The 14,245-nt window shown below is 51.8% G+C and overlaps 3 protein-coding genes across 3 annotated transcripts; 2 read left to right on the top strand and 1 right to left on the bottom strand.

Moving 5' to 3' along the window:
• Positions 1-19: 19 nt before the first annotated feature.
• On the top strand, positions 20-957 carry T069G_08462 (HIT zinc finger domain-containing protein; the record flags this gene model as incomplete). Its single annotated transcript, XM_056175672.1, has 2 exons — positions 20-288; positions 396-957. The coding sequence occupies 2 exons, from the start codon at positions 20-22 to the stop codon at positions 955-957; spliced, it is 831 nt and encodes a 276-aa protein (XP_056026621.1).
• A 315-nt stretch (positions 958-1,272) lies between these two features.
• On the bottom strand, positions 1,273-2,550 carry T069G_08463 (uncharacterized protein; the record flags this gene model as incomplete). Its single annotated transcript, XM_056175673.1, has 1 exon — positions 1,273-2,550. The coding sequence occupies one exon, from the start codon at positions 2,548-2,550 to the stop codon at positions 1,273-1,275; it is 1,278 nt and encodes a 425-aa protein (XP_056026622.1).
• A 7,619-nt stretch (positions 2,551-10,169) lies between these two features.
• Positions 10,170-13,793, top strand: T069G_08464 (rasGEF domain-containing protein; the record flags this gene model as incomplete). The annotated part of the gene is made up of 6 exons (XM_056175674.1): positions 10,170-10,590; positions 11,041-11,400; positions 11,532-11,741; positions 11,826-12,041; positions 12,179-13,644; positions 13,701-13,793. The coding sequence occupies 6 exons, from the start codon at positions 10,170-10,172 to the stop codon at positions 13,791-13,793; spliced, it is 2,766 nt and encodes a 921-aa protein (XP_056026623.1).
• Between the last annotated feature and the right edge of the window lie 452 nt (positions 13,794-14,245).

The raw sequence follows: 14,245 nt of genomic DNA on the forward strand, positions 1-14,245 counted from the left end.
AACTCGTCAATCCAAAGCAATGGCGTCAGAGGCTCGCGGCGAGGCTGACAAGGCCTCTACTTCTCCTGCTCCCTCAAACAAGGCTGCTGCTGCTGGCGGGAATAGCTTCAACGACCAGCAGACGCACGTGTCTGACGCGAGAGCAGTCGCAAATCAGCATCACCAGGGCAATAGTAGCGAGATGGCAACATCCCAGGAGCAATCCACACAAAAGACAAACGCACTGCTGTGCGGCGTCTGCGAAATCAACCCTGGCAAATACAAATGCTCGCGATGCCGTCTTCCTTAGTACGTTTCACACCTCTCAGCCATGGTGGCCATGTCGCAAAAGACAAAGAAACAAATGGTGATGATGGCGACAGATACCTATGATCTAATACTAACTATTGTTCCAGCTGCTCCGTCCCATGTAGCAAAACCCACCAACAAAACCATCCGCCAGACCCTCCGAAAGAAGAGCCCAAACCGACAGGCCTAGCCTCAAGCAAGCCGCAAGCAGCAAGCGCAAACCTGCCTCCGCCGGGTCCCATCGATCCAACAAACCCCTTCAGCGCCCTCGCGACTTCGGACAAGCTCCAGCTCCTCTTCAACAAGTATCCCAACCTCCCAAACCAGCTCCTCGAGATCCACGCCGCGACTCAGCCTCCTGTGGAAGCCCCAGATGCCGCCACCAAGGCTATACCTGCCTCACTCATGAAGGGCCTTCCGGCCAACACCGGCAAGGGCACATGGAACCACGATATTGGCATCAAGAACGGAAAGGCAGCTCTGCGAAGGGCACGGAAAGCGAGTGGCGAAGACGGCGAGGCGATCCGAGAGTACACTGAGCTGATACTGCACATCATGAACGAGACGAGCGAGCAGAACAACGCTGCTGCGTTTGTGCAGCGACAAGTTGCTGAACAAGACACGGCCCTCATCGAGCGTCTACTTGCTGAAGATAGGCGTCACGGATAAGCTACTGGAGAGGGAGAGCGAAGATACGAAGAAAGAAAGAAAACTTGACGACTATAGGCCTAGACGGCCTCTATGGCTTTTGGGGTATAATAATGGTTCACGACAAGACTTTGCTGCAGCATATACTGGCTCGCTTCCCCTACCTCCTCTCTCACAATGGCTCATCATCCCTCCTAAAAATCGATGTATAAATTCCCCCTTTCCCTATATTATGCATTATATCATCCTCATCGTTAGATCATCCCATCAGATCATCCAAGGTACGTGTTGGTTCGCCCCCATCATGTCGGGCATAATTCGTTATTTGGCATTTGGCTAACGCTTGAATCGCGCAAAGAGCCCTCCTGTCTTCGTCGTGGGAGACTTTGGTGTCTCGGTGAGGGGCTCGGTGTCTTTCTCCTCGGTCGGCGAGGAGAGCTTGTCGCCTTTCTTGCTGAAACTCCCGAGCTTTGTCCGCAGGGCCCATTTTGATTCGGCTTTGCGCAAAACGCCGTTGCCGGCTGCGCTCTTTTGCGGCTGCTGTTGAGGTTGAGGTTGTTGTGGTGGTGGTGGTTGTTGCTGCTGCTGCCTCTGTTGCAGCAGAATTGCGGCTTCATCGCTTTGAGTCCAATCCACGCGGTGCTCGTCGGGGTTGACCGGCACGGTGTCAGACTGATTGTCCAGCGAAGACATGGACCTCTCCGCGGTTTCGGCATCCGCCGGCATCATCATGCCGATGAGAGCACCCATACTTCTCCTCCGCGTTTCCTTGTTCGTTTCGTCAAGGGGGTCTAGACTTTTAGATTTGAGATATTCTTGGAATGTGTGAGGAGCGGTGGACGCGGGTCTCTCGTCTACCTCGGCCGTGGCGGCGAGTGAGTGGGTGTGCTGGAATTGGTTCCGCTCATACTGCCTTTCTCTCATGCTCTGCACCCTTCGGAGTGCCTTGCTCTGCTCGGACGGCGGAAGGTCGGTCGCCACCATTGCATTGGGGCCTTGCATGTGAAACTTGACGGCCTGCCTAGACAGCTTGTGGACGAGATGCTTCTCCGTCACCGTCTCGGTGGTTGTGGTGCGGGCAAACTGCGAAGCAGCAACCTGCGGGACGTGACGGTAGTTTGATGGCGGCGGCGCATCCTCCGAATTCCTATTGCTAGATGACGAGGTAGAATTTTTCATGCCGGCCTTGTGCAGCTTCTCTGCCTTGGGCGGATATTCGTTTGAGTCTCGAGGTGCAGCATTTCTGACATGTGATTTGGCCGCCGTGGCCTCCCTCTTCTGTATCTGCGTAGACGCAACCGTTGGCCCCAATGGGATCCCGTGCTGGCCGGGGTGCAAGACGTTGGCATTCCGTGCCACGGCGGCGGCGTTTGCTTGTCGTTCAGCCTCGACGGCTGCCCTCGCGCGCTTCTTCCTCTCGGCTTGGGCCTTTTGCTCAGCCAGCACGACGTACAGCCTCCTGGTCAAGTCATCTGCGTCGAGTGCCTTGAGACGCTGCGACTGCGGCTTCGAGGCGTGATTGTTGCGTGAGGAGGACTTTGCGGCAACTCTGTGCGGCATGGGCTGGTGAGCTGCCATTTTGGCATCATGAACGTAAAGAGTCTCGTAGAACATGGCGAAGGGCGCGTTGGTGTGTGGTGGTTTTTGGCGAGAGGTTTGAGCAGCACCGGTATTGCTGCTACTCGTATGTATATGCAGCTGCTGGAGCCGCATTTAACAAAACGTTTTGGGTATGGATTTTAAACCGTTCGGTAAGAGAGTTTTGTGGCAATACAGTAACTACTCGGGCAAAACGCAAGGATGAATTCTCGCGAGTAAGCTTACTCTCCCAAGCCAGGGATTTCGTATAAGAGCAAGCCCGTACAAGAAGCTAAGTTCCAGGAACTGCAGGGACGAGAAAGCCTATGTAAAGAGAAGAGGAGGAGGGAAACGATTAGCAACAGGGGAATGGAAAGGGTAAATCTAGAGTAGGAGGAGTGGAATGGGCGAGCACTAAATATAAATGCCGGGCGTGTGGTGTGGTGTTATGGTAGCAACGGGGCGGGTTCCAAAATTGGAGACACACATACTCGGTTTTATAAACCACCTTGACTGACACAGGTTTTTCAGAAGCTCCTTGCTCGCGACCCCTTGGGAAGTTATTGCAGCCGAGAAAATGAAGAACGATGGGGGATTGGGCGGGCCCGGAGGAGCAGAATACGGATGGAAAGTGTAGGAAGCCGAAGAACTGAAGCTATTTCCTCGGCACCAGGATCGGATCAGATTGTCTGGGGAAGCCAGATGCGGGTATACGATGCGAACAAGCAACAACCCAAAAAAAAGCAAAGGCAAAAACAAGAGCAAGATAAATCGCCTTTTCAATTCACTGTCTAGCAAAACAGGGAGAAAAAGGATTGAAAAGAGGGAGAACAAGCGAGCGAGCGAGAGAAATAAAACCCGTCTCTGATGCTTCGTCTGCCCACAAAAAGGCACGCGATCACGAGGAACGTCGCAAGACGGGCGTTCCGAACCAAGGCAGCGAAAAACTCCAGCCCATCATGCACGATTGGGCAGGCTTTCGGCCTTCTGGCAAATCGGCTCACCCAGTACATAAGTCAGGTTAGCAGATGCAGCGCCTGTGTCATGATGCCAAGGGGGGGTGTCGGTCGTCCAATTGGCGGGCGAGCGGGAAATGGGGAACAACCTGTAAGGTAAGGTTGACGGGCTTACAGCATGTATGTACAAGTTAGAGCAAGGACAGGACAGGACGAGCGAATTTGCGGAGGTGGCTTGCGGTCACTTGACGGGTGCAGGGGCCTTTTTTCTCTGCTGTGTCTTTTTCCTTGTTTTTTGATTGCTTGTTTACGCTGATTTGTTTGTTCTAGTTTGATGTTTTCATGTAGGATCTTGGTCTTGTGAGGATTGTTTGCATATGATAGCGGCTGTTGGAAAAGCAACAACGCCAGAAAAGTCGCGCTTCTTTACAATCCATCACAGCTTTCTCACAGAGTCACAGCGAAAAAGGGTCCGCAGTCACGAATAAGCGAGCAGCATGTCGCGGCGAAAATACAAAAAAAGGGCAGATGCAATACGACGCTCCGATGGCAGTCTATCAAAAAGAAAAGCCGTTGGATGTCTCTACAGTACGCGGAATAGATCAGAGATCGGCATTGAGTATTTCCCTTTTCTTCTTTTCCTCATTTTTTACTTTTCTTACCCCAGCATTTTAGTCCACCGTTTTTCTTGCTTTAATTTAGGCCGCTTCGGTGTCCAATCATTCGGCCGCTCGAGTGCCGTGTCAAAGGTGCGCGTGCACCCGCGAGTTTGAGTTGAGGTTGGGGTAAGACGGCCCTAAAGTGAGGCCAATGCCATGCTTGGTAGATCTAGGCCATCTGAGGGGGGGAAACACCTTGGATCTCCCCTCAAACAACCTATCGTAGTCCAGCTACTATTCTTCTCCATCCGCAACTATCAAAGCAAGGGGGCTTCTTCTCTTCAGCGCCCGAGACGGACCAGTTTAGGTGAAACAAAACAAGAGTGGCAAATGCATCCCCCCTCTTCCTCGGAATCCCTCCTGCGCGGCTCCCAACAGGGCGTTCCGTTCAGGTAGCATCCCCCAAGTTCCAGACATGTTGTGTACGCGGGAGGTGGAGAAGCCCCGGCGCAACAGGGTTGGTAGAGACGCAGCTTGCAAGAGACGATGTTACCGTTCAGGCTCCGCCCTGCTGCCACCAGCCGTTTTCTTGTGTGTGTCGACTAAGATGAGATGAGATTGCTGGTGTGTGATTTGATCATCTGGGAATACATCTGGCGGGGTTTGGCATTTCAGCAAGCGGGGGATGGCTCTCTTTCTTCCCAGAGACGGCTTGTTGAGCTGTTCTTTGCTTGAGCTGCGGAAGTTGTCATGTATTTCATGATGGAAAGCTAGGAGAGCTACTTGAGAGCATCTGGAGGAGGTGTCACTACATGTCTGTCTGCTTGAATGAGGAGCACGTTGGGATGGAGGCCAACCCACAGCTACCAGAGCAGAGACATTTCAGCAACCTCGGTAAGTTAAGGCGATTCACAACACGGAGCAGCTGCTCCTAGTCACTCCTCGCTATTTTTCAGCTGTCATCGCGGCTTCAATTATCGAAACACCACTCGAGTCAGTTCAGCTGCCGTTGGGCAGAGCGCGATTTCAATCCTTCAGCAGACGGGACACATGTGACGCATCGACGATACCGTACAGAAAGTACAGGCTGAAGTGTTTGACTGAATTTTGCCTCTTGTAGGTAGATCCCATCTACCGAATCTCGCCCACCAAATATCCACTAATGTGAGGGTGGATCTGCGCGGGCATAACGATGCAAGATCCTGCCGACAGCAGAGGTTCCATTGGTGCCACAGTATTTTTTTTTTGCCACGAGATGCTGGCTGAGCTGAGCAATGAGCGGAAGATCCGGGCATGTGAAAATGTACGATTGTCTTACAATGAATGGATTCAGCTCGTTTAGGATATGAGCTCTCGTTGATCGGGGATTCTGTGTAGAAGTGTTTCTGCGAAGTAGTAGTAGAGTATATCAACGAGTCTGGCTCTTCCCAAAGTCAATGTCTATGACATGCCTGGATGACATTGGTACACGACGACAACGTTTCTAGCCGACAGCAGTGCTTACAATGAATCGATCCACGTGCGACTGCCATTGAAGCAGGGTCAATTGGGATCTAGAGGCCATACGAGTACACGGCACATCAAAGCCAGTCGGCTGCATCGGCCCCTGAATACCCATATAATTAATGGATATCCATCAGCCCACCAAACTGGGTGATTTGACGTCATTTATCGGCAACAGCGAAATGAAAGCAGTGTTTAATTTAGAAGCCGGGCGTATTGATTGTTGTTGACGCCTCGAAACAGAACGTCACTGTGCCGGCAATCTCATGAATCTCAATGTGGCCTAGAGTCCCGGTATAAGCGATTCCAACAGCGTCATATGGTGTTTGAGGTGTGAATGCACTGGGCCTTGGCCAGGATATATGAAATCAACTCTCAAGCCATCAGTTCTCAATATTGAGTTTTCCAGGGTTGTAATGCAGTAGTTATGAGCGAGAGCCGGGTCCGTTTCATATTCAGATCACATTTTAATTTACAAGATGATGCTCATAAAACTTCCGGCACATAACTTCGTATCGATGGAACCGGGAACCTGGTGAGGAGCACGCTATTTTTTACGATGGCAATTAGCATGCCCAATCACCATTCAAGGATCTATATAACTAAAATGCCATGGCAGGGCTTGACAAATGACACCGCTGGTCGGCATGCTGTCGACTACCTATGAAGGTCTCATATGTACTCCATACAGTGAAATATCGCGAGATCGCGTGACTACCGGGTAAGGGTTTCCCTGAAAGCCGCGGCCCTTGTACAGCAGAATTCGCCGGTACTTGATCCAATCCACTCTCTTAGGTGACATTGGAGTGTGCCTACAAGTAAAAAGTGTGAAAGATACAATGACCCGTGGGGAAATACTCCGAACTTGGTTCGCCGACATTGAGAGCCCGGTATCAGCTCACAGGTACGGCGTATCAACAGTACCTCACTGTGCGTTTTAAGTTCGAATGGCCACGAGGTTTCACTACACCAAGAAACCGGTATCCATCAAGCCTGTCAGAGCCTAAAAAGCGGCAGACCCTTAGCCGTCATTCCGGGCCCGAGATCAAAAATCATAGGTCTGACCCCCGAACTGTCCGTTTGGTCAGCAAACGGGGACTTTTTTTCCATTGCCGATCCCAACTTCCGTGCCGCCAAGATGATTTTGTGACATTCGCCATTCGCGTTTACCGGTCTGAGAGGTCGTTATGTGTACTCGTATACCGTGAAAGGACAATGGGGACGATGACGACAGTATCAACGTCGACTGCTCGTATGCACGGTACTACCTACTTCAATCGCAAGTAGTGCTACTCCAGGTAGGTTAGGTGGATGAATGGCCAAGGTATTGAACCAACCGTATTCACCCCCTCTTCCTCCTCAGGACAACGGTCAAGCCAGAGTCGTCCCATGCATCAGACATGTTTCTTCATTTCTCAGTACGACCATGGATGGACCCCTGGCGCGATTCCGTCAATCAATCCGCAACGAACCGTGGGAAACATCGCTCCTGGGTCCACTGAAGGGGTTCCCTAGAATCCCACGTGTTGGCGGGCGCTTGATCATGAACCTTGCCGCCTTGGGACCGCCGATAGACGGGGAAGTGACGGAGGGCAGGCCCGGCATGCTGGGCTTGGGAATGGAGTCTGAAGAAAGCTGACATTATTGTGGGTTTCTGGGCTGGCATCACCGTCGATTCGAGATGAGCAAATGGACGTGGATGGAAGATTAGTGATACAAGGGCACTTGTTAGGCAGCTCGTGCCGGAGGTTCTGGGCATGGCTGGGAGAAAAGGCCAAGCAGGAAGAAAATCAAAAAGTGGTGAGATCTAGACAGGTCTACGGAGTAGAAAAGGACAAAAGAGACAACATGGGAGAAGAAGAAAAAGCACGAGATGCAAAGGCGAGGCCCAATTGGATAGGATAAAGCAATGCAGACAGCAGTAGTAACTCGTACTAGGTTTAGTAGGCAGCCTGCAGATGCAAGATGCTGCTAGGTACTCGGTATGGATGTATGTACAGTAAAGTCCGCCGAGTGAGCGAATTTGTCTTATACGAAATAGGAATATTTACCAATGAAGAAAAGGGAAAAAGAAGAAAAAAACGAGAAAAACGTGGGTGAGGCTTTAGCCGTCGCATGGCGAGCGTCGGCTCGGCCTGCAATTGGGCAGCGCGGGAAGCACAAAGCCCTGGCACATGGCGCGGCTCGAAAAAAAAAAAGGTTCAAGTGAAAGATGGGTTGACAGCATTTGCCAGTGCGTTGTGGCGTCTTTGTTTGAAGGGGCGGGACGAGCGAGGGTTTTGTGATTCGGAATTGGGGGCCAAGAAACGCGGTTGAGGCGGGGGGTGGGAAGGACGGCCAAGAACGTTTTGATCCATCTATCGGTGTGCTTGTGCCACGTTGGGCGGTTGGCACCTAGTACTTATTCTGGTGTTTTTGGGGGTGCGTGGGATGGGGGATAGCATGGGATTTGATGCTTTGATGTGTGCTTCAGGATACATGGAAGTTGCTGTTTTCCTGGTCTGCCGAGGTCCAATTGATGAATATTCTACTGGACAGAGTTGATAGACCATCTTACATGGACAAGGCCAGGATTGATATCAGCTTTGCCCCCAGAAGCGGAGGCTGTGCGTGTGCTGCTGCAATGCCGTGTTGCCACACAACCTCAAGCATCAGCATCAACCCCCAAGCTTCACATGTGCCAAGCGTGGAGAGAGCAGGGGAAAGGGCCTTATTCCGCCATGGAGGTCGGCGAGCTCCCCCCACCGTCTCGCATGTGCTTGTGCTCGTACCGCTGCAGGGCCTTGATGCTTTGTGGAAACTATTACTGTACGAGTACCGCCTAATCGTGCAATCAGTTCCTGTCTTGTTATCCTGCCTGCATGCCCCTCAACTAGTCCAACAGGTGCAAACATACGGCCCCTGCTGCTGATGCTTGCTCTTTGCGGATCGCCTGGTTGTTCTCAGCACTCACCGGTCCAGAGCGACTTTACTCCATGTAGATGCAAAGCTACCATCGTACATTAGTATTGATTCTTCATGCTGTACTGTACAGTATGTACAGGATGAGCCCTGCCCCGGAAATAATCCGAGTATTGATCACAGGATTCAGTGCTATCGTCGTGTGTATTATGTACTGTAGGGACCCCCTCTTTGGCATGGCAATTTGGTTTGGATTGTGCCATTTTATGGAGGCGAGCCAAGAGGCCCAGCGAGTGGTCAGAACCTTAGTTTGCTGGCCGCTAAGCTGGGTCCTTTTGCCATTTGCTTTTTGCCTGTTGTTTAGATGCTCCATTCCATTGCATTCCATCCTTTGCTCTCGTTGAGATAACGGATCAATTGGATGTATGTATGTATATGCCTAGATATACACTCTTCAATGGCGTTGTGACACCAGCTTTGATATCTTGCCCAATAGCATTGACTCTACCTTAGTACCTACCTAGTGCCTTAAATCTGTGCTCCGTAGTAGTATTACCAGTAGGTACAGGTAGCATCAACACCGTCACAGTCTAATAATAGGCGTCACAGCTGCAGAATGGATCAAATGAATCCCATCGTTAGTCCCCATTCAATAGCACGAACCCTGCCCCGTTTTCACGCCGATAGAGCTAGCCAGCTGCCAGCGGCACACTAGCACCGAAGCCGCCTAGCCGTGGCAGCTTTCAGAAAGGCTGGCAGGTTCAGGTTCAGGTCCAGAGCATGGACGAGGGCTGTCGCACCGCCTGTGCTTTTTGTGCGTTGCGTGTCGTGTCGTGTCTGTTTGGTTTGTGTGCCTGTTCATCCATCTCACCTGTGCTGTGCTGTGCTGTGCTGTGCTGTGCTCGGGCAATTGGGGGACCTTGAGGATTGCCCGCTCAGCCTTTGATCAGTACATGTACTCGTACTTGTACAGCTCGGGTACTTCATTCTCCAACGACAGTACGAGTACTCCACCACGGTTAGTCCTGCTGCTCTAGGTAGTGGTACTCCGTGGGTGCTGCCGCTTCGATTCACTGCCCGTACCAGCCCAGGTACAAGTACATACTTTCGCCGCACAATCCAATCCCATCCCATCCCATCCAGGTACCTACTGCTCCCAGATCCCATCCGCTCTCCTCCTCGGCCACGTTTTTTCCTCTCCTCTCCCCCAACCTTGAACCTTGAATTCCCCGGCCGTCTCTCCATTTCGCTTCGATCCTCGCGGGTTACCCGGTGTGGGCTTGGTAAGTGGTGCCCTTTAGCTCTCTCGACTCGCTAGTGGCCCCAATGGGATGGATTCGCATCTATCCGCCTCCAATAATCCCTTCCCTTATCCGCATCCGCCCTCCTCACCTCCAACCATCGGGCCATTTCCATATCTGCAGACCATTCCTTGCCTCGCCAGCTCCCTCTTTCCACCTCCTCTTATTCTTATCCCTCCGTGCTGCTCCCTCGTTGTGTCTGCTCCATCTCGCCCTTGCCCTTGTCCTCCTTCACACAGTCTGTCTCTCACTCTTGACACATCCACACAAACACACACACATACTCTCTCTTCTCCATCTACTATTAGCATCGTCATTGTCGCCGTCGTCATCCTCCTTGCTTTTTGTAACTCATGTCCGTTTCCGCGCCGTGGTCGCGTCGATAGACTGCGACAATGGTCCAGCCGAGTGCATCCCAACAACAGCACCTTACTTACATGGCCACAGACAGCAGCTCCTCCGGGTCCCAACGTTTGCGCTCCGGCTCCGAGACCCCGACTGCTGCGGCCACAGCTCGACGCCCTTCGGCCTTTTCAGTCCTCAGCAGCACCTCGAGCAGTGCCGGCTCCTGGTCCAGAGCTTCAGCAGCATCTACTGATCAAAGCTTTCCTTCACGCACCAGCTCAAACGCCGCCTTTGTTCCCCGTCCGTCGAGTCCCAACCGCGATTCCTTCATCTCGATTGTCGACGACCCCTTCTTCCAACACCTAGACAGCCTCGACTCCCCTGCCTCTGTCGTCCCCGATTCGTACAAGCCAATCGAGTTCGAATCAGAGACATTGGCGGAGATCCCCTTCTCGCCCGAGACCCCTCGCAGTAATACGAGTAGATATGATCACGAGGGGCAACAGAAACAACACTGGCCGCCTCCTCGTCGAGAATCTTTGACAATTGGATCATCACAATTTTGGGTAGGTTATGCGTGGAGAATGAAGAAACTGCATAAAGAAAAAAAGGACAAAAGAAAGGGAAAAGCCAAGATATCGATTGCCCTTGCCAGATCCAATTACGGGACAAAGCTCCTGCTTCCACGCAATTGGAGCGTCATGGCGTGCATGAGTTTGATGCAACTTTGCAGACAGGCAGACCAATCCTCAGTCACGCTCATCATCTTACCACAACTGCCCCCGTCTCCACCCAATTAGTTTTATTCAATCATCTACCCCTGCTTGGAGTGTGTCGCGGGGCAGCCAACCAGGGGTTCACTCCAGTTCACCTTGGCTACTCCTACATTGATGAGACATTCTTAATTTTTTCCTTTGTGAGACCGCTCCCATGCTGACAGTTGTCGCATTTCCCAGTCACAGCAATCCTCCGCCATGGAGAGCTTCAACATTGCCATCATTGGCGCCATAGGCGTCGGCAAGTCGACATTTGTTCAGCGAATCCTCGGCCTGTCGCGCCCACCCATATCTACCGCGTCTAGTGTTCGCATCGTCGTCGATTCCGCCGCTTATATGATTACCCTTCTCGAGCTGGACTTGGATTCCTTCGAGTTGAACACACCGCATCCCATCCAGTGGCCGAAGCAGATCAACGGCCACATCGTACCCCGTGTCGACGCTGCCTTGGTGCTTTACGATGTTACAAACAAGGACACCATCCGCGAACTTCCTCAGACCTTGGGTATGTTTAATGAGCAGCCCCGTTACCGCGCCTATCCAACGTGTTGCTGTCGATGGGAGGCAGAGGGAGAGACGCAATCACATGGTGCAGTGGTACCAATGTTCAACTGTAGCTAACATGTATTGCTGTAGCTGCTTTGACAAACTCCAACATGCCCGCCATGCTAGTCGCGACCAAATGCGAGGCACCCGAGGAAGAACGACAGGTCAATCCCGATGAGCTGGCCAACCATACCCTCTTCAGATCTTGCCTGGCCCACTTTAAGATATCCTCGACCAGCCCAGAAATAGATCGCACCTGTCTGCATGCCATTCTTAGGGCCGCCGTGGCTCATAGAAGGGGTATGTTGCCACGTATGAAATGCGATAATACCCCTATTGATGGTACCAAGGATGCGCCTTGTGCTGACATGATTGTTATGTTAGATGAGACGGGCGAGATGGGTGCTGCTCGTAAGAGAGCGCAATCCGCCGCGAATCTCGACGCCCCCGATCCCAGCGCCGGCAGACCCATTAGCGAAGGAAGGCATAATCGTGCCAGCTCCGACTTTTCACTGCTCCGCGGCTTTGCGGCTCCGTCAACCGGCACTCCTGTCGCAGATGGCCATGCCCAGAAGCAGGCGTCCAGGAGTCCACACCGAGGTTAGTATTAATATTACCTACTACGGAAGACCGAAATACGGGAGTACGGAGCTCGGGGAAGCTTACCGCAACATCCACCACCCTTGAGCATTCGATGGCAGCTGTTGTGGGTCCGACGCTGACATTGCCCCCCTTAGGCGGCCGCGCAAACGACTCCTTCCTCGACGTCGACGAGTCCGACACTGATTCACGTCGATATTCCGACGACATTCCCATCTTGCAGCGAAACGATGACGTTGTTGTAGAGAAGCAGCAAAAGATGGCGGGCGTGCCTTTCGACGATCTTGTAGATCGCCTCCTGGCGTTGCCCCTTTCCAGGGCAGATCTCAACTTCTTCGATGTCTTTCTTTGCCTATATCGCAAGTTTGCTGCGCCCGGAGAGCTCTTCTCTGCCATCCTGATGCGGCTGGATCGCGTGAGAGATGACAAGACAGTTCACCATCTAACCAAGACGGCAACTCAGCTCAGAATCATCGAGACAGTAGCCAAGTGGGCGTCGCTGTATCCCGGCGACTTTGCCCGTCTAACTACGCGACGAAACTTGGACGAGTTCATCAGATATCTTTCCACGGAGCCGATTTTCTGCATCGCCGCGAGGCAGATGCACCGAAACCTTACTCTCCACGTCATCGAGGATGACGATACTGGCTGGGCCAACGCCGACGATGCCGACGACCAGCTGGCTAGCGACATTCTCTCCAAAGAACTGAGTGAGCTTCCGGCTGGACTGACCGCCCTGCAGTTTGAAGAAGACAACTTTGAGAGGCCGTCTGTGAGCTCGGAGAACCTCAACAGGGTGGTCGGAAGCGGCGGCCAGATACAGCTTTACTCATATGAGGACTACGACAGAGAGGCTGCTACCTTGGACCCCACAGATCACCTACCAATGAACAAGTTTCGTTACCGCATCTTTATCGAAATCAAGGACGACGATATTGCTGATGAGCTGACTCGCATCGACTGGATCATGTTTTCTTCGATACGCATCCGCGATTTTGTCCGTCACGTCAGTCTACCGGCCAGTCAGAAAGAGAGCTGCAAGAGCTTGAACAACGTAAACCGCATGATTAACCATTTCAACCACGTCGCCAAGTGGGTTGCAAACATGATTCTCCTCCGGGATAAGGCGAAGCATCGAGCTCTCGTGCTGGAAAAATTTATGAATATTGCTCTCAAACTGCGCCAGCTTAACAACTACAACGGCTTAGCGGCCGTCCTGGCAGGAATCAATGGAACCGCAATCCACCGTCTCGCTCAAACAAAAGCTCTAGTTTCGCCAGAGACTCACAAGAAATTCGCGAGATTGGTTATCTTGATGGGCACACAGAAGAGTCACTTTGCCTACCGACTGGCCTGGGAAAACTCCCCCTTGCCCCGTATTCCCTTTATGCCCCTGCACCGTCGTGACCTGGTGTCTGCCGAGGAAGGCAGCAAAACCTTTGTTGGGCCCAATGGCGACCGCATCAACTGGAAAAAATTTGAGGTCCTCGGCGAAGTTCTTTTGCCCCTCATGAAGAGCCAGGGATCGCCGTATCCAAACCTTTCCAAGAACGACAATGTTCGAGAGCTAATTTTGGGTTGTCACATGACGACGGATGAAGAGGTACGATACAGCATCTTCCCTTTGCATTTGATAATCGTTGCTAACGAGAGATACAGGAGATTTACCAGCGAAGTCTTGAAGTCGAGGGTTCCTCGTCTGGTGGTGGAGCCTTGGAGCCTACCAAGAAAATCTTTCCATGGCTTAAATAAACGTTGAGGCGAGGAGTTTTAGGTCACCATATGGGCAAATCAAAAGACTGGGTTATTCATGTTTCGAAACGATTTTTCTTCTTCTTTTTGGGTAGCGACAATATTTTCCTGCAGGCTGGGCGAAGGATGGATTTCAGCAAAGCATAGACTCGAGATTTTTCTGTTTATCCTTGTATCTCCCCGTTTGGATTTTTTTTTTTTCACTTTATTCGTCATTTCTTCTGCTTTCCTTTCCAAAGACAATTATCAGATGGCATCACTGCGGTCGTTTATGGTACCTATATACAAAGCCTACCTTAGTAATGCAAAGGGAAGGCGGTGGATGAGTGTTCCTTCCAGATATTGAGAGCAGCAGCAGCTTCCTTTGGTGACTGGTGATAAATTATCTATGCCTATCCAGATCAAGCTCATCCAGAATATTGCATCTTTCAGCTACCAATACATTAATTCTA

Source organism: Trichoderma breve, chromosome 5 (genome assembly GCF_028502605.1).
Source record: "Trichoderma breve strain T069 chromosome 5, whole genome shotgun sequence".
Taxonomy (NCBI): domain Eukaryota; kingdom Fungi; phylum Ascomycota; class Sordariomycetes; order Hypocreales; family Hypocreaceae; genus Trichoderma; species Trichoderma breve.